General features: G+C 34.9%; 1 protein-coding gene across 1 annotated transcript; it reads right to left on the reverse strand.

Moving 5' to 3' along the window:
* Positions 1-315: 315 nt before the first annotated feature.
* Positions 316-20,023, reverse strand: LOC144970666 (uncharacterized). The gene is made up of 13 exons (XM_078910529.1): positions 19,712-20,023; positions 18,726-18,845; positions 17,624-17,778; positions 16,218-16,459; positions 15,132-15,327; positions 14,133-14,361; positions 12,141-12,244; positions 10,753-10,890; positions 9,919-10,207; positions 8,320-8,454; positions 7,573-7,671; positions 3,794-3,888; positions 316-3,663 (listed from the first exon to the last, which is right to left on the reverse strand). Exons 2-13 carry the CDS (start codon positions 18,829-18,831, stop codon positions 3,406-3,408), a joined length of 2,046 nt encoding a protein of 681 aa, XP_078766655.1. The 5' UTR covers positions 18,832-18,845; positions 19,712-20,023; the 3' UTR covers positions 316-3,405.
* Between the last annotated feature and the right edge of the window lie 3,971 nt (positions 20,024-23,994).

Here is a 23,994-nt window from a genome sequence, read left to right on the forward strand (position 1 = left end):
ACCTTACTGGAGTCAGGTATTGATAGTATGTTATTGGCTAAGAAGCTCACGCCATTGCCATCCGGAAGTAACACACAAAACTATGTGTAACCTTTAACGTTTATAGTCCGGTTGATACAGTTTAGTGATAATTACTCATGAACGCGGATGACAAAAAACATTAACAAAGACCTGAGTGACGTCATCTTCGTTCAGCTCAAAAGGACTTCAATTTAAAACGATATCTAACTAGAATTAATGAAAACCAGAACTAAAACAGCAACATTGAGTATAAATCATAATTTCATTTATTGTTTTTTACATTGTCTCCAAATACTGACGTCAGTATTTTATGTTCTTGTGTGGCGGCTGTTGTTGTTTTGAAAATTTAAGAGACAAAATCTGTCGCGAGTAATATTCAATATCAATTATAAATCATTCACAATCCATGAAATAAACATTATATAATGTTCAAATATTAATGATATCGAGGAACAAAACAAGACAATAAATTAATGGACAACATTTTCAAATGCAATTTATTTGACATAAACGTGTATCATATAAGCATTTAATCACCAGATTTTGCGTTTCTGTTATTTTTAGCTAGGGATTGACGACAACACTCCCCAGCGATCCACATACTGAGCTAAACATCATTATGATAATATAAGAATTCAGTACATCCACACATTTTTTCAATCACTAGCACAAAAAACGAAATCTATTCTGGTTTTACCTCCAGTTTTCTCTAAAATGGTGTTTGTGTACTTACACAGTTTGAGCCGGGCGTCGACGAAATAAATAAAATTACCGCTGAGCCACGCTGCCCCCATGAGTTTTGAAAGAAGATACATTATTATTTCGAAAAACAAATCCAGTTGAATTGATGAAAAATATTTCATTTGTCTAATATTGATAGATCGGGCGAGAAATGTATTATTTCAAAGTGGTGGATACGCATGCTGAAAACTTAAAATGTGATGGGTTTTTTTTTCCTTTTTGTGCAGTAGAACTAATAATTAATACAATGTTGGGGATGGTTAACTAATGGTTGTGTACAATAGTTCAAATTTATACTGAAAATATCCATCTAAATCATTAAGGACAGGCAGTAATGTCAGAGATAAATATTAAAAGGTGTGTATAAAGAGTGCCAGAAAAATCAGAAAGAAAAATACAAGAAAACATCACCCCAAACAATAGCCACAAAGATAACCACGCCTCTCGGACAGTCGTCATAATGTAAACAATGGTTGTAATTGGTTAACATAGCGAACTACACAGGCTTTACTATCGATGGTATATGTCTTAATAAAATACCCACTCTTCTAGATAAAGCTGGATCCATAGAACCAACACGGAAAACTGTCTAAACTTCAACATTTATTATACAACCAATAAAATCGTATGATAACTAGTCACCCATATGTCGGCATAAAAGCAATAACAACGATCAGAGGTCAATTTCATTCACGTTATTGTTTATAAATAACTAAATATAATGTTTGTCCGAGCAAGCGTGAAGGTGTGTCATAAAATCCATGTTTTGATTGGTCAAAAATCTACTGGTTGTCTCAACAGGGAATCAAACCTTGAGCTATTGATTACTGGTAATCTCCTTTGCCTGGCATTGTTTTACATACACCTAATCAGATTTCTATCTTAAGATTATACTTTCGCTAATATAGCGGACTAAATTGTATAATGTCTCAAACAAATAATTTTACCCCTATCAAAACGACGTTTCCTTTCAGTCTTTCACCAAAATTTGAATCTAACACAGCTTAGAAGAAAATGATGATATAATATGTAGCAAAGTACGATTCCAACTCAAACTTTTCTTTTATAAACATCAACAGCAATGATAAACATTAATACAATAAGTAAAGTCTGGAATAATGGTACTCGAAAAAAATAGGTAATGGTATAGTAGTAGCGTTGGTGGTGGTGGTGGTAGTGGTAGTCGTAGTCGTGGTAGAGGTAGTAGTAGTAGTAGTAGTAGTAGTAGTAGTAGTAGTAGTAGTAGTAGTAGTAGTAGTAGTAGTAGTAGTAGTAGTAGCAGCAGCAGTAGTAGTAGTGGTGGTGGTGGTGGTGGTGGTGGTGGTGGTGGTGGTGGTAGCAATAGTAATATATGTTGTTTTAGTAATAGTAGTAGTGGCAATATGTATTGTTGTTGTTATTGTTATTGGTGTTTTTTAGGAAAAGGAGGAGGAGGAGGAGGAAGAAGAAGAGGAGGAGGTGTAGTAATGGTGTACATTATAAAATGAGTGGAGCAGACACTTATGTTGATAACAGCAGAAAATGAAATGAGTAGAAAAGTGCCAGAAAACAATAGAGAATAAATATTTCGCGACGATGGAGACTCGAACAACTCCGCCTGGTCGTGAGAGGGACGCTATGCAGTCGACGCAGTGGCACCTGGAGTAAAAAGATGTCCTATAGTCAACGCCATCCACTACTGGTAGATGGCGTCCATTGCATAGCGTTCCTCCCACGGCCAGGCGGAGTTGTCGTAACAGTTACATCGTGGGTTCGAGCCCCCATTGCCGCGAAATTTTTATTCTCTATTGTCCTCTGGCACTTTTATACTCATTACATTTTACGTTATAAAATGCAGCTTTTTCTTTTGTCTATTGAACTGCTACGACTGCGATTATTACCAGATAATAAATTATGGAATGAATGACAATCTAAAACAAATACAATCTCACTGTTATAGGGGTAACATAAGTATAAAAAATTAGAATAAATTTTTCACAGCTATTCGTGCTAATTGAAGGCAATAGTGCTATACAGTGCCCGAGTCCAGTTAGAGCTTAAATCAGGACAGTATCGAAATGTGGTGGGTCTTTCGTTTTTTCCTGTAGCTCAGCTATTACAACTTTTGCATTTTTACTGGTATATAATAAATATCAACTGATTTATCAATTTGCTTTTCTAGATAATTGTAATGTAAATGTTGCTGCTCGAAGCTCGAAGAAATAAATAAGAATGTAAACTTGAAAGTAAGCCTCAATTTAATATACGAAAACAGATAAAATGGACGTTTCGGTTTCCCCTTAATCAACAAAACAGGATGAATGAAACACTCCAGACGAATGAGATAATGTGGTAGTGGCGTTGTTAACAAGGAGACTTGGAGGCGTACCGTAGAGAGGGACCTAAACCAGAGAGGTCTGTCCCTCGAGATGGCCCCAAGAATAGCTGCTAACAGAACCAGATGGAGATCCCTTGCATCGCCTCAAGTGCCAGCAGGCCCGGAGAGGATTGAGTGAGTGAGTGAGTGAGTATATTAAATTGAAACTTACATTCAATTTCACTTTGTTATTTAGATTAATTGCATCATCACTATCGTCAGTCGCTTCTAGATGCAGCTAAACTTGACTTGGGTACGGTATAGAACTAATCCCTTCAACCATTTTTTTACTCTTTCAGTTCTCTTCCCTTAGCAGCAAAGAGTTCGGACCGATCCTGACGCACAAATCGACACTTGGTCAAATCAAATGACCCAAACTTGTTGGTCTGTAGCTTGACTTGGTGTTGTATCTGACTCTCGGCGTCCTCGGTATAGTCTCCTATATCCACTGAGAGGTCTAAACCGGGTAAAGCGCTGTGTGCTTCATCCTTACATCCGCCAATGGTACGTGCTAATAGCCAGTAAGTTGCAAGGGGACCATTCTCCTATGGGATGGATAACATTTTTATAGTCAGTTATTACTTGGATGGACGAGGCTAAAAAAGTAAAATTTATTTTATCAAGGGATGTCCAATAAAGATACATATTTATATATTGGTGACCTATGATCCTTACCTGAGTGGCCATGATATGACCTCTGAAGGCCATTACATAGACCTTGTGTTTTTTCAAAGCTTTGTAGCTGCTGGATGTAATGTGGACACGGTTAGCTGGGAAATAAAAGAAAAAGTAACAATCAATACTTTTTAAAAAAAATTATTTTACATATCTCCTTCATATAAATACTAATGACATTATAAAGAATATAATATTTCAATCTATCTTCTCTCATCTTCATCGATATATTCTTCACTTCCAGGGACGGCTGGTAATAATGGGCAGGGTGGGCAAATACCAGCCTGTTTTTTCAAGTTATATGCTGTATTACCAGGTCTGAAATAATCAAATTTAAATTAGATAATTTCAAAAGTTACTATTTAAACTTGATACTTCGTACTGAAATCAATTTGTGTGTATTTTTGATAGATTGCGAATCACCATGCATCCCGTAATGCATAAACCAGGATACGCTCCTGTTCTTTTTTATCACCCCCCCCCCCCCTAACCACTCCACTCCGCCCACATCGTCATCTCATCGTCACGTCGCCTGACGGTGAACTAACTCCGATTTTTGCTGTCTGGCCTCTCTAGTACTAGGTCGGGCTAATTCAAATGAGCCCACCTTATTATTAACCAGTGAAAACTAAATAGAGATTTTGGCAAACGAACGTTTTCTTATTTATTGCCTTACTTGTGCTGGTACCATTGATGTAATGACTTTGGGAATGTTCCAGTATTGAATTAAATTTATTAATTTACTAATTTTATATCAATTTAGTATTAATTTGTGTTGTTTCTATATACTTGTTTATCCATTTAAACTTTTCTTTTTTTTCTCGTTTTCTTTAGTGCTTCTCAAAACTCATTTATTTAAATTGTTTTCTTATTTGTTTGTTGTTGTTGTTGTTGTTTTTTTGTTTTGTTTTTGGGGGGGGGGTTGTTTTGTTTTTTAACAAATTAACTTGTTAGTTCTCTCTTTTTTTTTAATTCTTAAAGTAATTACCGCTGTATTTTTATTGCCAGACAAAATAATTTTGCAAAACAATGTAATTTTCTATTGTATTCCGTCTAATAAAATAAAACACTTTTATTCAAAAGACTTAATAAATATATAAAATACAACCACCATTTTGGTTTTCTCAACAATTGAATTAGTTTACGAGAAATACTCTTCTGAGAAAGGAGAGAGTTGAATTCTAAGTTATAGAGGAAATAAATACGTTTAAAGGAAGGTGGCCAGATTCCGTACTTGCCCGTCCTGAAGCTAATACATACATAATAAGATAGTTTGCGATGAAGAGGCGGGAAGCTCGGGGTTGGTTGGGTAAGGAGTAAAGATAACACAGTCGTTATTGTTATAGTCTAACGAATGCATGAGGAGAAATTGGTACATTATTTTGTCTTAATTGTATTGTATGAAGTATTGGCGAAAGCTTAAGATTAGATAAACTTTGTTTTTGTTTGTCTTATTTTGACTATGGAACTGATACTTGTCATAGCAGACCTGCCTACTTGAAATAGGAAAATAAAAATCGTAGTTTTCAGGGCTAATAAAATCGTAGATATTTTAACTACCCTTTAAAAAAATGACCGGAATTTCGTCTGTTTTGATAGATATCAAATTTTTAAAAATGAGAAAAAATGATTGGAAACGCAATAATGATGGTGATGGTGGTAGTGATAGTGGTAGCGGTGGTGGTAGTAGTAATGATGGTGGTGGTAGTAATGATGATGGTAATGTTATTATTATTATTATTATTATTATTATTATTATTATTATTATTATTATTATTATTATTATATATTATTATTATTTATTTTTTATTATATATTATTATTATTATATATATTATTATTATGTTATTGATTATTATTATTATTATTATTATTATTATTATTATTATTATTATTATTATTATTATTAGTATTGTTATTATATTGTTATTATTATTTTTATTATTTTATTAATTATCATTTACTTGTTGGTATTCTATTTTGTATTTTTTTTTTTTATTATGTTATCATTTATTGTTGTTCCATTTATTTTTTTCCCATTTCATGTATGTGGTCATCAAATTGTATGATTATTGTCGAAAGCCTAAGATTGAATAACTTTGTAATACGTATGGTAACCATCATTGTCGACGACATCGTCGTTGTCATCATAATCATCATTATCATCATCATCATCATCATCATCATCTTCATCATTAACAACAACAACAACAATATTAACAACAAGTACTACAATAGCAATAAAAACAATATCAACATCATCATAAAATTTCCGTCATCTTCTCCACAACTATCATTCTAACCAACAGCACCTCCAAAACCACGACCATAATTACATCCTCCTCCACCACCACCACCACCGCTACCACTATTCCAACCACTACCACCACCGGCACAATCATTCTAATCATCAAGACAGCAGTGAAATGCAATTTGAGCTCTGAATGAAACTCGAGTCATATCGCTGTTGTTGCTTCTCGATTAAAACTTTAAGGTTACTACATACTACTGAAAACCAGTAATGTAACAGAAATATTAATCTCGCCGTTGAGGGATTAAAGCAAATCTTTAATTTTTCGAGTGAACGAAATTGACTTGTATTGTCAAGGTGTTGTCGCATTATGTCTCGTCGCTTTATTTTTTAGTTGTATTCTCTTTCGTGATTCATTTTTGATTACGTTTGGAATAATTAAAATCTACTGGTATTGTCATTTCATTGTGAATGTGATTATTTGTGGTTGAAATATTATTTTTTAAAGGTGAAAAAAAATAATAATTAAAAAAAAAAAAATACATAAATAAATTTTCAAAAAATAAAAAGATAAATAAAAAAAAACAAATAAAAAAAAAATAAATAAAAATACTCGTAAATTTAAAAAAAAGATAAAATAAAAAAAAAATTTTAAAAATAAAATATCATATATATATATATATATATATATATATATATATATATATATATATATATATATATATGACCGAATCATCTTTGCCCCACCACTGTAAATAGGCTAGAACCGCCACTGTTCACTTCAGCCAACGTTCGAATCCGTTCATTTCTCACTTATTTTTCTTGTCCAGCCAAATAACCATCTCAACATCCTCATTTCTGCCACCTCAATTTCTTTATCTTGTTTCTTTGTCGTAGCTGCTGTCTCTAATCCATACAACATTGCTGGTCTTACAACAGATGTATATATTTTACCTTCAGCTTTGAGGAAATTTGTTTGTGACACATAACTCCAGTTACCTTCCACCTATTATTCCTCTTCTTAACCTGCATCTCATTGCCCCCATCTCTTTGTACAGTTGTTCCTAAGTATTTGAATTGGTTTGTCTCTGACACATCCTCTTCTCCTATTTTTATTTGCTGCCTGTTGCCCAATGCACAAAAACTTTGTCTTCGATCTGCTTACCATTAATGCCCTCCTTTCCAACACCCGTCTCCAGCCCTCCAGCTCCTTTTTCGCCTCAGCTTTTGTATCATTCAGCCGTCCGCATACATCGTGTAAATTTAACAATAGACACAAACATGAAACCCTGGGGCTAGTGTATTGCATTCCCTTACGTTGCAAACATTTTAAAATGAGTATGTCTCCTATTTCATTTCAGAAACACTTGTCGGGGTCCCATTCATCCCGACAAGAGGTCAAATATTCGAACTAATTTTTTTAATGATTTTTATTTAAAATGACACTTTTAGAATCTATTGTCCCGAAAAAGTTTCAGATCGAGATACAGGCTCGCAAATGATGTTTTAACAAATTAGGCACACTTACGTAATCCTGAGCTCCTCATCCGAGCTGCAATATTGATGGTTTCTCCAAATAGACTGAAACGCGGGACTTTGCTGCCAAATATGCCAGCCACGCACGGACCTGTCAAGGATGATACAATCAGCATTACAATCGGTAAATGATCATTCCTTGTTAAAACCAAGATGTTAGGTAGAAAATAAATAAAACGTAATAGTACTTGTACTTGGGGGGGGGGGGGGAATCCAGCTGGCCATATGGAAATATATTTTTATTTGACACATTGCAATTTATTTGTTATGAAACTTTTATTTCGGACAGTCTTACTAAATCCTTCACTGCTTGAAGCTTGGTATTTATTCACGGATGGTTGAATGTTAAGTAAGATAAGACACTAGAATAAAACTACGCGATATGCAATGAATGCTGCTGTTTGGCGTAATAAAAAAGAATATGCCCTTCCGCGCCTTATCGTCAGACGCCGTCGCCTAGATATAACCCATTAAACAAACGTCTGATGTCAACATGAATCACACTTGTTGTCCAATGTGAAGAAATTGGGAGTTAATAATCTTACCCATGGAAAAAATGAAAGATCCTGAGGCTGGGCTCGAATCCGGGACCTTCCGGTTCGCAGTGTGATGCCTTACCCGCTAAGTTACCTCCAGTCCCCTCCAGTATTGTTGCTGAAGCACCCTTTGCAAGAGGTCCATAAGACATTAGACTGAAATGCATTCATTCATTTTTTCATTCACCAAGCTAAGTTCTCACCTGTATTGACACCGATCCGAAGACCAAACCTCTTCATGGAAATGGTAGAGAATCTGTCATTGAAGGCGTCCAGGAGATCAAGAGACAAATTGGCGATTTCCACGGAGTGTCTGCTGCCCACTCGATTGGGTGCTCCTGGTAGAGGGTTGGGGGGGGGGAGGAGAGGTAGGGAGAGCATAAGCAAAATGTCAAAAGGGGACAGTGTGGGTCAGCGGTACGGTCTTTGCTTCTTACCCAAAAGCTACCCGAGTTCGACTACCCGCCTCAATGTGTAGACTTGAGGAAGTCACCTCGCCCTAGCTCACTTTGTGGCGCTGCACTGTTATTCGAGTCTTCTCTTGGTATAGACCCTAAAGACAAATTTCCCTTGGGGATGAATAAAGAGAATTTTATTTAATTGAATTTTAATAAAATCTCATAGATAAAATTGGTTTTATTCATCTGCAGTAGACATTTCTCAGCTTGATTTATTTCAAGATAACACTAAGCTTAAATATAAACCAAGGTTAAATCGAAATGCAGCGACTAAGTGTGAGTTGTAAAAGGTGGTAAGTTTCTTGCAGTCAGTGGGGCTCGAATTTGGAAACTCCCAGTTTACGTACAATGTCGTATTTTCTTATAATGTTAATTTTGGCTTGGTCTTTATTCTAATGGCTTAGTATGTGAACTTATTCTTCTTTTTTCTGCACCGGTTTAGTGTAACCCGTTTCTTGCTCAAACAGGATATATTAGTCTTTAATTACTTTAACGCAACAATTTTATAGTTCCCCATTATCAGAATGTATAAGTGATCTTCTAATCAGTTGTTTGTTTTTATATTGTCACTGTAAAACCTCACTGAGCATTGCAATTTGATACTGATTAAATATAAATTGCTTATTGATTACATTACATCACATTTCATTACAGTATGATTTTGTGATTTGAATATTCATTTGTTGTCAATATATCTAACATTCAACTGTACTGATTTGTAAATATTAAACAAAATATGTTGGTATGACCTGGATGAGGGAAATTAAATGCATAACTTGAAATATCAGACCTTGGGTTTAATAAAGCAGTAGATTTTCGACTAAGCAAATCATTTAATTGCACACATCTTCTCGCGTACTTCTACAAACATATTTGGTTATTTATTAACAATAACGTGAATGAAATCGACCTCTCTCTCTCTGATTATTGTTATCATTTTTATACCACCATATGGGTGACTACTTATCACTCAATTTTCTCGATCATTTAAAACATTTTGAGTTTACACTAAGTTTTCTGTGTTGGTTCTATTGATCAAGTGGAAGAAGAGCGGGTGTTTTACTTAGACACATAACGTCGATAGTAAATGATGTGTAGTTCGCTATGTTTACCAATCACTGCTGTTTGTTTATAACGACTGTCCGAGATGCGTGGTTATCTAAGTGCCTATTCTGTTTGTAATGGTGGAGTACATATACTATTTCTTACATTGCAATAAGTTTTAAGGTTCTATTTCTCATTATTTTAATTCTAAATTCACTTTTCGGGGTTCTAATCATCCCGGCATAATTTTCTTTGGAGATCGCGGGTCACATAATATGTTTAAGAAAACAAACAACCTACCTGAGACAATCATGTAACTATTTTTGACGGCGTTGAGCGTACAGACATCTCGCCCTTGGGTTTTCTCGTCGATCATGTCGTACAAATCATTAAGCAAAGCCACCATCTGACCAGCTGTGATGTCCACGGGAGACTGGTCAAGAGGGCAGATATCCGAGAACATGACCGTTGCAGACCGGATGTACTCGGCGTACACGTCTTTTTTCTTCTTGCTCATCAACTCTGGAACTCCTTCGGGTACCATTTGGAAAAGAAGATCATTGGTCCGCTGTTTGCCCTCTCTCAGTTCCTGAAATGTCGAGCAGAACATATTAAAGAAGATATATGAACCATCGGCTCAAAGCAGTATTTGGTCGGGACCGTAGCCACCTTACTTACCTATCCCCCGAGCAATCAGATTTACAGATCCTGAGCATCATTTAAAATTCAAACACATGCGATTTAAATAAGATGCAGTGTCGTAAAGTCTCGCGATAGAATTCCTCCACCGATGTGTCGTCAAAATATTGTGATAAATTCTCACAAACTATGGAGCTGTCCAATAAGATTTCTTAGCATGTTCTAGAGATAGCTGTGATCGGGACGGTTCTGATAGTGAATATTAGTGCATGGCATAGAAATATGGTTTCAGATGACCTCTTAGGAGAATATATGAAACATTGTGAAGTGCATTGAGAATGGTAAATCCATGGAATTGTGCTATATAAATGTTCATATTTTTTATTCATGTATACAAGATACTCAGAGGTTTTGAGTCTGAACTTTTTGTATAGTTGTTCTCTTTAAGATGTGAATAATTGAGGTTTTTAATGAATATATTTGACAATATTCTACCTTCGTTTTCCGCACAAGTTCCAGAGCATATTTTTGTATATCAGCAGTCAACGTTTCCACAGAGAATATGACGAGAGGAAACATCAAAAACACAATGACTAGAAAACACGCACTGATTGTCAAGTTGTTTTCCTCAGTCTGGGGAATATCAATCAAAACAAAATAAATAAACCAAAAAGACACGTATCAATATATCGTATATGATGACTGATTATTACAATGACTATTAAAATAGTTTTAAAAAACGACACTGACTACTAATGACAGGGAGAGATTGTCTGCCCCTCCATTCTGAATTTTTAAAAATCAATTTCAAATTCATTTATTTCTTTCGTCGTCAGGGGAAATAGGCCTTAGACCCCGTTTTTTCTCGTAATATCTCTTAATAAACCAGTACTTTTTGACCAATCAAAACACACCGTCAAGACCGCTCCTAAAATCATAGCTGGTTGTTTACAAAGGGTAAAATAAAAGAATTCGACGTCTTTCTGCTCTTTGTATTTGTTCTGGACTGACAGTTGAATGATTAGTTCTTACTCGGTTATCTCAATCAGACGATAAACGTTTATGGTTACACATAGTTTTACGCTTGGGTACGACTGATCAATCAGGTAGAGCAAATGGGTATTTTTGTACAATGATGATAATGATAATAATAATAATAATAATGATAATAATAATAATAATAATAATAATAATAATAATAATAATAATGAATAATAATAATAATAATAATAATAATATAATAATAATAATAATAATAATAATAATAATAATGATAGTAATAATAATAATAATGATAATAATAATAATAATAATAATAATAATAATAATAATAATAATAATAATAATAATGATGATAATATCAGCAATAATAATAATAATAATAATAATAATAATAATAATAATAATAATAATAATAATAATAATAATAATAATAATAATAATAATGATAATAATAATAATAATAATAATAATAATAATAATAATAATAATAATAATAATAGTAATAATAATGAAACTAATAAATATAGTATTATTATTATTATTATTATTATTATTATTATTATTATTATTATTATTATTATTATTATTATTATTATTATTATTATTATTATTATTGTTATTATTATTATTATTATTATCATTATTATTATTATTATCATTGTTAATATTATTTATTATTATTATTATTATTATTATTATTATTATTATTATTATTATTATTATTATTATATTCAAATCTAGTAACTACGGGTCAAGATGCAGTAAAAATCTCGTATAGAAACACAACACAATTTGAAGATTTTTTTTAGTATACGATAGAATTACATCATTACGAAGTACTTTTTAATTACATGAATATTTCATGTCTAAATTATCCAAACCTGAATAATTTCCTCCAGTTGTCCGTTGATGAGATATGCTAGTTTTTGTTGGATGATGAGCAAGGTGTCCAGGTACAAGGTCATGTTATCGAACCACCATTGACCTGGATGAAAACAAACCGATTAATATAGGATTAAATCAAGTATATTTAGCAATGACTATGAAAAATGTTTTTTTCTCTTTTTGAGGAAAATTTTGGTCTAAAACCAAAGCCCTATCTCCACTGAGTAAAAATGTTTTTGAATTTTGAAAATCCATTCATAAATAAACAAGTTATGCAGTTTCAAATGTGTCATTTATTTGGATGACCCGCAAAGAGGAAAAAAACGCGAAAATATGGGACGCTTTTTCGGCATTTTTTTTCGACCTTTGGTTGTAGCTTGCGTAATAAGTGGATTAAAAGATTGAAACTTGAAGAGCAAATTAGGATGGTGTTTTGTAAAATACGGGAAAAGTACTCGTCATATTCATATGAAATTTTACAACCAAAAAGAAGAAATGTTCATGTATTACCTTGTCAGCGACAAAACCTCCACGCCCGGTAGTTTTAGAAATATTTTACTCCAAAGAGTAAAAATCTATTTTTAACAGTCTTCTGGTAATCGCATGAGTTTTGTCGCTTGACATAATCTAAAATGACCTTTTTTCTAACTGTGTGCCAACTTTCAGTCATATTCATCGATAAACAGCGTCGTAATTAATTTTTTAAAATAGCATATACGAAACGGCTTCGTCCCATATTTTGACGCGAATTCGGGCACTTCGTGAGCGAAAATGAGGCCCAAAGATTTGTGCGGGATAGTCATTGCTAGTTTATTGGGTTATAATCACAAGTTTTAAGTTAAGATTCTCACTCGTTTTACGAGTCGGATTCGTCGGCCCCATATTTTGATGCACTTTTCGTTTCTCCCATATTTTGATGCACTTTTCGTTTCTAAGACATTATGTGAAATTGAAGGTGGAGCCTGTTTGAACACATCCTGAGACGAGATCCTAAAATACCGGCAAATATACCTATGCATGCCATTCCTTCACCCATTTAGGACCCAAATACAAAGGAGGCCCAGTCACCTCATTGCCAATAACACTCAACAACGATTTGAAAAGATTGCCAAACATCAAACTCCACTTAATATCAATTATAAAGCTCAACAACATCCGAGACATGGCATCAAATAGACAAGAATGCACATGAAGGCCGTTGAGGCTGCAAAGTCGGTCGACTATGCCAGCGAGCAGCTTTAAGTCGACTATGTGATCTTGTGGTATGACACTTGCTTTCGGATCGGAAGGTCCTGGGTTCGTGCCTCACTCGGCGCATAGTTGAGTCCTTGGAAAAGACTCTTTACTCATATTCTCTCACCGTACTCAGGTGTACAACGAGTACCTGGCCGTTAACAGAGTTATCTTTGTCGGGAAAAAAATTTTAATAACGCCTAACAGGCGTAATATCTCATTCTACTTGTTATGTGTTGCTGTTAGACAGGGACCCTTTGAAAAGCGCTTTGACCACTTTTAGTGGATATTGCGCTATATAAATGCTCTATTTAATGCTCTATTTAAGTCAAGTAAGTCAAACGGCATTTTGTTCTTTACTGTAGCAGTTTGAATTTATGTTTCATGGCGCCAATGTATTGAAAATTTCATGGCGTCAATTCAATAAGATTTATTTTGTCAAACTAGAGAGCCGGCAAGTCGGTATGTACTCAACTTGGTTATGCCCTCGAATCACCATAAATTACCTCTCTCTCTCTCTCTCTCTCTCTCTCTCTCTCTCTCTCTCTCTCTCTCTCTCTCTCTCTCTCTTTCTCTCTCTCTCTCTCTCATTCTACCTGACTATCTATCTATATGTCTGTCTATCTATCTATCTATCTATCTATCTATCTATCTATCTATCTATCTATCTATCTATCAGATAGATAGATACTCATGCATGCACAAATGCAAACACCTTCAACATTTCCAAAACTTTTGCTCTCTACCATTCTAACCTTTAGCAACGGAAGCCTCCGTATGCTGTAAAAATTGAATCTCAAACCGAAAACTCTCAATAACGGATGTAAGGTTGGTTCCCGATGACGTCACACCGCTTTGGTAGATGGGATCGACAGCCTCCGAGTAGAGCACGGCAGACCGATAGTTAGCTTTGAATATGTTGACTCGATTGTTGTATTTCTCGTACACATTCTTGGTTGGAAATCCACCCTCCACGTAGAATACCTGAGTAGAAAGACAAAGAGAGATTAAAGTCAAAGTAGTCTTTAAGAGCCATTAGGCTCATGAAGCCGAAGTTTATCCCGGTTTCTATGCTATTCTTTGGATATTGCGCCAGTCTCTATCAAAGTACTTTCCACCTTATCTAACAGACCCAGCTGCCCATTCAATGCTGGGTGGACCGGGTGGGGGTGGTCAGAAATTGGATCGATCACGGTCTCTTTGCGTATGGAGAAATTGCTCTACCAACTACAAAGAGAAAAGAAATGTATGATTGTGTGGCTTTGTGGTCTTGTGCTGGATCTACTGTTCGAGCCCTGCTGTGGTCGGTGCAACGTTGTGTCCATAAAACAGGCTCTTTACCCACATTCCTTCACTGTTTTTATTATGATTCAAAATGACTATCTGGTCAGTAACAGCATTGTCTCTGTCAAAAAATTTCAAAGTTATCATTTTAATATTCAGTGATATTTGTAATGCGCTTCGGATACATTTAGGAGATATGGCGCAATATAAAAGTTCAGTTTTATTTCTTTATCTATTTAAATAGGAGTTCTCTAAATATATAATAGGGTGTGTTTATGTTTTGATTTAATTGATTGGTATAATCATCGATATATTTATCTACTCATTTATTGATTGATATATTCATAATTTTATCAAAACACTTGAAAATTGTATGTGAAAAAAGAAAACTCAGAGAAAAACATCTCTTAAAAATCCTGCCTTGACTTCTCTAATTTGTCACTTTAATCTTTTTATAAATAACAACCCACCGTTCCCAGAGCCCGTTCAAATCCTATGTGTTCCATGACAGTGACAATCTTCTGATACGCCACTAGAATCTTCCAGATGGACGCCATCTTGGATTCTTTGATAGCTCCGTACATCCACTCAATGAATCGTTCAATCAGGAAATTATAAAAATCCATTTCTACATAGATGTCGTAGTTGTTTGGGTCTAGATTTTGTCTGGAAAATGAGGAAAATGTAGATGAGCGATAAAGAATGAGATGAAACCAAGGTGTAATTATTTTTAGGTCTGATAACTCAAATTGTTATGGGCTCATTGTTGTTAGGGAAATAATCTCGAACTAACTCAAATTATTGTCAATTTCATCAATCTTAAATCAAGTTCATAATTGAATTCGGTTGTCTGACCTGCGAATAGGTTGCGTCGGATTAAACAATATTAAAACAAAATTTGTTGCAAAATGGCAATCGTGTAAATAAATGCCATTCCATCTCCAAAAGGCAATAGAAAAAGAAGCTTAAAATAGTTTGCTGTGACATTTGCTCATCTTATTTTGATGGCCGTCATCATCTTATGGCATATTTGTTTGTCAAAATTTGATGTCGTAAAACACAAATATTTTCCGATTAACTTTAACTTGTTAATCAATGTAATGATTAGAAAAAATTGATTATTTTATAATGAATTCATTCGGAAATCAAATTGTTCGTCTCAGTCTTTCCTTTACAGTAATATAAGCCAAATCTAATGTGATTGATACCAGAAGTTGATCTCCTCTTTCGTAGAGGCTCAAGTATTCTGCAGCACTCTAGAAAAACAAATAGGTATTTAAAATTTTGGTCAGAAAACGTGACCATCAAATATCGATTGATTAAAATGACCCTCATCTTGGTAAAATATCTCAAATCTGGGACTTCTAAAGTCCCACGGAGAATGTGAGTAATAAGCCTTTTCCAAGGACTCACCTTTGCCCTGCCAAGGGCGAGACTCAAACCAGTGACCTCCCGCACCGTCGGCGAGTATCATAACAAAAATTTTAGACAAAAAATCCGTACAGAGATTTTTGTTGGTTTGTGTAGCTTACGTAAACTGAACACAACAGTGTTACCTGTGCTCGTTGAGAAAATTCTTAAAATTCTTTTTAGACTGAAATACTTTAGAGATATCATCCCTGACTGGCCAGTCCGAGAGATGGTCAAGCGCCTGGTCAGTCAGCAAGTACTCATTCATCAAAAACGTCTTCGTTTCGGGACCCAGGATAGACAAATACAATACAGCCATGTCGCGTTCTCGTTGGATCCTATCCAGAAACATCCCGATCTCCACGCTGAACTTGACAGCATACTGTGTCTGGATGAAAAACACAGTAGATATATTCACCGGTGAATAATAATAATAATAATAATAATAATAATAATAATAATAATAATAATAATAATAATAATAATAATAATAATAATAATAATAATAAATGTCATTTGTATTGGACCCCATTAATTCAACTGGCTCTACGCGCTTTACATTCATAAAGTAAATAAGTAAATTCAATGAGAAATATAAAAACAGAAATTTTAATTACTTACGTAGCGAATAGACAACATATTATGCATATACATAATAAGTAAAAATGTCATTTACAAAATAGCAATCATGAGACGAAAAGGTTAGATTTTCATTTCGATCGGAAAGCTGATAGCATCAGCACTTCTAAAATTCCGGGGAAGAGCGTTCCAAAAGTGGAATGTCGAAAATGTAACGATTATTACCAATTTTGCGAGATGATTTAGATAGAGATAAGACTGTTATATCACTATTAGATCTTATATTTCTACTTTGAAAATCGGGGCGTACAAGACAATATAAATATCTAGGGATAAAACAATCACTAAAGGTGACAAAGTAATATCAAAGCTGCAACAAATAGACAACACATAAAATCTCACATCAATAATTGTTCTGACTTGTTTCTAATAATAAGATGCAAACTAATAGCCTCTCTTGGCAAAAGAAATTAATGTAGTGTAGCGTCAACAGCATGCTATCAATGAGATCAATATAATATATGTAAAACTAGAAACTATTGCTCCTATCAAACTTTGTGGCCGAGTTGGTAATGTATCTTGGGAGAACCCCGGTATCAAGTCTCATTTCTGCAAATGTCGTGTTTTCTCATTGACAGAAATTCTTAGCTTCCAGATGACTCCACTGGAACAACACGAGTGATTCCCCCCCCCCCCCCCCCCCCCACCCCTTGCTGACGTCGAATATTTGTCAATTTTTCTTCTTGAAATGCATTGATAACTGTTTTCTTTCGATACTGCTCTAAGGTTCCATTCTTAACACTTTTCATTCATCTGAAATGCAAGAAAATTGTTTGCTTAAGTCCCGAGTTTTGAGACATTCGAACCAATTCAGCCAACGACGACGATCAATGTTGCTTGAATTAATTATAAAGTAAAATACATTACTGCTTTGACAAACGACATTACACCAACTTTTAACGGTGATGCCTACCTGTTCAATATCGGCCTTTCCCTCAATGATGTCGGACAAACTGTACACGGTAAACGCCCACAGACTCAAAATGGGTAGCAGGGTCACACTCAGGATTTTCAGCACCTTGATACATTTACCAGTATTGGTGGCTGGGTTGCCACAGCACATGCCCGCTACAAGAAATATACATGATTTTTTTAAAAATGGAATTCCGTTGAAACATGTAATTTCCCAACGTGAAAAAGCAATACTTTACATAATGATTCAACAATTGTGTTTAATTAAGCCAGTCTACTAATCATACTCACGTAATCTACATAACCTGTTTACAAAAAAAATGATTAATGTGAACTTTCATTTTTAAGAAGGATCGAAATTGACACTACTCAGCTCTTTGTTATTGTTTTCAGACATCTGTCTCTATGATTAGTTCTCACTAGAATCTATCAATCAGAATATAAACGTGTTGGTTACACATAGTTTTGTGTATTTATACGTTTTATCTGCCGGGCGGATGTTGTGGGTATTTTACCTAAACGCATAGCATCAATAGAAACTTTGAGAAGTCTTCTTGCACGCCTTAGATGGATTCAACGTAGTACAATCATACGTAGGTACATCACCGACCACATAATATTGTGCAGCATAGAAGACGCGCTTTAAAATTGAAAATGCACCCAAGTGCCTTTTATTGAATAAAACATTCCCTTTTTAGAGGAGTATCTACGCGCTTTCCTCGGATTGTGCCGCTTGGTTGTGACCAACACAGTTGGTGATGATGATGATGATGATGATGATGATGATGATGATGATGATGATGATGATGATGATGATTATAATGATGATGATGATGATGATGATGATGATGATTGATGATGATGATGATGATGATGATGATGATGATGATGTTGTGGTGGTGGTGGTGGCGGTGGTGGTGGTGGTGGTGGTGGTGGTGGTGGTGGTGGTGGTGGTTCTGGTGGTGGTGGAGATTTTTACTTTATAACCATAGTTACTAATTATTATTATCGATCCAATTAGTTATCGTGCTGTTGCTATACAAATCACATCATGTATGTATTAGTGTTGTGTATTTAAGTTTGAGCCCCTACCAGCAGCTTACCCAGTCTAGTTTCCAGGACATCTTCATCGGTGAAGTCCTCGAGGTCAAACCTGCAATCGACACTCTGTGCTTTGATGGAACGGGTGGATATGTTGGAGCTTTGCATTGTGTAGAAACCTCCTGGGTTTATGGAATTAGGTTAGGAATAAAAAGGTGGATCAAAGCCAGTTGATAAAATAAAATTGGGATTGTTCTCTCTATAAAGCACTATTTTATTTATATATTTTTAAAATATGAAGTTAGGTAGGTAGAGAGATAGATTGATAAATAGACAAATAGAGAGGGTCAGATAGAATGACAGATAAATAGACAAAAGAAAATGAATGAATAGTTAGTCATACAGATAGATAGATAGATAGATAGATAGATAGATAGATAGATAGATAGATAGATAGATAGATAGATAGATAGATAGATAGATAGATAGATAGATAGATAGATAGATAGATAGATAGATAGATAGATAGATAGATAGATAGATAAATAGATAGATGGATGGATAGATAGATATATAGATAGATAGATAGATAGATAGATAGATAGATAGATAGATAGATAGATAGATAGATAGATAGATAGATAGATAGATAGATAGTAGATAGAAAGAGAGAGAGAGATAGACAGATAGATAAATAAGATAGTTCAATTGTACTTTTGTTCAACTTCTACACTGTTGTTTCAAACATTCGCTGTCTTCAGGAATAGCTCTTTTTTACCAAAAGGTTGAGCACTATTATTTCTTAATTTTTGTTTTTATTATTGTACAGATAGATAGATAGATAGATAGATAGATAGATAGATAGATAGATAGATAGATAGATAGATAGATAGATAGATAGATAGATAGATAGATAGATAGATAGATAGATAGATAGATAGATAGAATAACTTGTAGAGAGAGAGGGATGGTTTGTGTAAGACATTACAATGTTCTGTAAAAATAAGTCTTCGATTTCTAGAATCAGAATGACTTAAAAGTCTCTCACCTTTGTAATAAGTGTATTATAAGTGTATCTTTATCATCATCATAAATAGCGCAGTATGTACCACTGAAAAGGCGGCCCTTTTTCTTGGAGTGGTCGCAATCACCTCCCCATTACCAGAATTCAACAAAAAGAAATAATGCGCTATAATCCAAGTAGGTCAGTTTATACATATCCTGTAGTGAAATATTTGGCACAAATTCATTGCACAGTCACAAAATTTGAAAGAATCCACTTTGGACCAAGCATTGTCACCATTTTAGTTTCTAGGAGACTTTGGGTTGTTTCTGTCTATATTTTGGGTATATAGGCAAAAGTTTATAAGCTCTGGTGTGAAATGGTATAGACTTGAGGTGGTGTGTTAGATTTACCTCGTTGTCATGGTAATGCCTTTTGATCAATCGTCATGAACCATATCAGCTGCTCTGCTATTGTATATTTAGTTCCGCGTTATCGGGAAATAGGATAATCGGTTAATGAGTAGGGTGGTAACTCAAATATATACAGGACATTTCGGACCTAGTGTTTTTATATATTTTCTCTCTCTCATATACCTCTCTCTCTCTCTCTCTCTCTCTCTCTCTCTCTCTCTCTCTCTCTCTCTCTCTATTTCTCGCTCTCACACTCTCTCTTTCCTCCCCTCACACACACACACACACACACACACACACACACACACACACTAACACAAGCACCTTTTCTTTTTCACTCTCTCTCTCTCTCTCTCTCGCTCTCTCTCTCTCTCTCTCTCTCTCTCTCTCTCTCTCCTCACCCCTTCATCCCCTTTCCTTTTCACCACCTCCCATAAATCCCCTTCATAATTTTATATCCATATTAAATGCAATCTTTTAAGATATCTCGTCATAGTCGGCTGACGAAGGCAAAGGCCGAAACGTTGTATATTTGCATTTAGTTTTTCGCTATGAGCCAATATTACCCATCATTTTTGTTATATTTTGGCTGGTGACTTACGCATGGTTGACTTATTTTTTATAAGGCTTGCATTATAACGCACCATTTATTACTTATTTATTATCGATCGTTTTAAAACGTTATTATATCGAGAATATCCAGGTACCAAGAAGTCCTTAGAAGTGGGAGAGTGGTTGAGGCATTGCACTGTGGCCGTAAAGTCCGTGGGTTCGAGCTCAGCTTCACTTCAGACACTTTCGTTTTTTTTTCCATGGGCTATAACATTAACACTTTTGGACAACTCTTTGGACATCATTCCTGTTGACACCCGTCATCTTGTTTGATGGATTATCTATGTTCCTCGATTGAATGCTTAGAGGGCGGGACCTAATGGTGCCGTTGTGAAAGGGCGTGATTTTTGAAGTAGTCCTTTTATAGTAAAAGTGAGCGAGAAATATGAGATTACATTTTTTTTTCACAGACTGTATACATACTTTCCTCATGGAGAGAGTGGGACGATCATGGAAATGAAGCCGTTGAAGATCCGAGAGAAGAACTGCCCTAAGGAACTGGGCTCTCCAGGAATGAATGGATAACACTGAACAGAGCACGAGCAAAACTTGAAAGAACAGCTGGAAGCATAAAAAAGTGGGGGCTGGCTGAGACTTGCTTGTGTACATGTGGAGCACATCCTTAGAAAATTTCAGGATGGGCCCAGCTGCATTAACCATGTCCTAAGAGTCTGCTCCCCAGATGCTGTGGAGTGGGTTCGGTGTTGGAGCGATAAGTTATGATGTTGAGTATTTGTCACGTTGAGAAGCTATGACTATTGTTTACAATAAAAACTATAAAACTAACCAAAGATTTGAAGATCGGTTCCAACAGAGGGACGGACATAGGTTTCCAAGAAACTCGCAACCTGGAATATATACAGATAAGCACACTGGTGCTTTCAAACTTATAAAGTGATCATTATGATAACGATCTGAACGAGTGTGTATGAAAGATGCCAGCCAAAGCAAGAAAGAAAAATTCAAGAAAAAAAAACATCCCAAAATTTCAGTACTTCGACTGGGGATCCAACCTCAGACCTTCTGATTAATGGTCAGAAGAATATAGGTATTATAATTGTCCAAATTATCCAGAGTCTCTGTGGTGTAATGGTAGCATGTCTGATGATTTGGCAATTTAATATAACTTTTTGGTGCGCATGAGTACAAAGTCAACGTTTTTCTTTTTTTTTTTCAAATCGTCATTCGAGCAGATGAAGATAAACATATGGCGAATCGAATACTTCTACCATACACTAGGTCACGAAATATCTAAGAATCTTACTTAGAGAGTCCAGTTTCATTCCTTTGTATTTATTAAACTCGCAAGCTCGTAGTGTTATTTGGCACGATAAAAATAACTCGTTTAATAAATAGATGAAATGAAAGAATCGTAAATTATCCCGTATGTTGTTGATGAAGTTCGTTTTCATTCATCCTTATCCATATCCAATGAAAGTTATCCAAATGGATTTCTCTCACCATTGAGGTTTTAAATAAATCCTATGAAGGTTTTCTCTCATGGTTTCGGTAAGGGTTCGAATTGTAATCGTTCTTCGTCATAAAGCATCCTCATAAACTATGAAATGTATGTCAGGTGTCATATTCCCGATTAAACGAATTCAGAGTGTGTTTTTGTAGTCGCCACGACAACCGCGAAATAGAGTCTGTGTAGAGAAGAAAAGAAAAATGCCAATGATGTTCACACCTAAATAACCACACATCTTGTATTTGTATAATCGTATCTTCTGAGTTTTGAATGCTGTTTTTTATCCCGTTATCTCCAAGTAACTCTTCATAGCAATTGGAGCCATGAAACCATAGAAAATTTACCATGGGGTTTGTTTTTTTGTTATGTGGATCATTAAGCTTCTTTTGGATTCTGATTTTGTCTTTTTGTTTTTTATTTTGTTTTTGTTTTTTGTTTTTTTTTTTTTCGTAGTTTTTTTTTTTTTAGTTATTGTTGATTTGTTTTTTGTTTTTTGTTGTAGTTGTTCGGGGTTTTTTTTCTGTTGTTTTTTTTATTTGCTTTGGTTATTTTGTTGCTTTTTGTGTTTGTTTTTGTTTTGTTTTGGGGTTTGTTTGTTTTGTTTTGTTTTGTTTTGTTTGATGGGGTAGAGGGGAGTTGCTTTCGATGTTTTAACGGCATTTACAACACACATGGGTCTATTCAAGTGCCAGGAAAGGTAAAACGATAAAAAGGGATAACAGTAGACGATGGAAGAAAGTATCTTTATACCTCTTCTTCTTCTTCTTCTTCTTCTTCTTCTTCTTCTTCTTCTTCTTCTTCTTCTTCTTCTTCTTCTTCTTTGCATGGGCAATATTACATCTTTTTTTCGTACAGAAACAACGCTGTTAGCAGCCAGGTACTCATTTTACACCTATGCATGGTGAGAAAATGTGAGTAAAGAGCCTTTTTCAAGGACTCAACTTTACGCCGATCAGAGTGGGACTCGAACCCAGTACCTTCCGATCAGAAAACGATTGTCATACCACTAGATCATTATAAAAAAGGAGAAAATTACACATAAAATAATTACAAAGGGAAATTCAAAAAGGCATTTTTTGTGTTGAACAAAATTTATTCAAAAAATTGTTAAATAATTATTTAAAACATAAAATTTAAAAAGTAAGACTATGGGAATGCTATTTATATCATTGTGACTGGACAAAACACAGCATCATCAATGTGTAAATTTATATATCAAACAACAGATATTATTCAGACCCACAAAGTTATTATATCATATATTATTATATTGTATTATATTATATTATATCAACTCCACACTTCACTGACAAAACGACGTTTCTACATTTATGCCAGAAAATGTTTACCTCACGATCGATTGATTAAAAACTAAACAAAGCATTTTATAGAACAATATTCACTAAACGTGCTCAATGCGCTTTACAAAGGGTCCCTAGCCAACAGGACGAGTCGTGACGCGATTAAAATGTACTTCAATAAGTCCCTCCATGCCTTTAGGCCCATGGCGCCGGAGTTTATGCCGGTTTCTAAAGCGTGAAATGGACAATAATCTATCGGAAAATACTTTCCACCAGATTTGACCGACCCATCTACCCAATCACACAGTTGGGTGGACAGGGGAGGGAGGGGGGGGGGGGAGTTAGAGATCGAGCTTAGTCACATCGTGTGTGAAGCGAATGCTCAGCAAACTAAGCAATTGGGACACCATGAATTATACTAAAACTTGTCGACAATGATTAAACCCGAGAATTATTATTGAACGTTTGTATAGCGCAATAATCATTATACGTGCTTAACGCGTTTACAAGAGGTCGCAAGGTAACAGCAACGCT

Source organism: Berghia stephanieae, chromosome 4 (assembly GCF_034508935.2).
Source record: "Berghia stephanieae isolate SIO BIC M18660-M18661 chromosome 4, UCSD_Bste_1.3, whole genome shotgun sequence".
Lineage (NCBI taxonomy): Eukaryota > Metazoa > Mollusca > Gastropoda > Nudibranchia > Aeolidiidae > Berghia > Berghia stephanieae.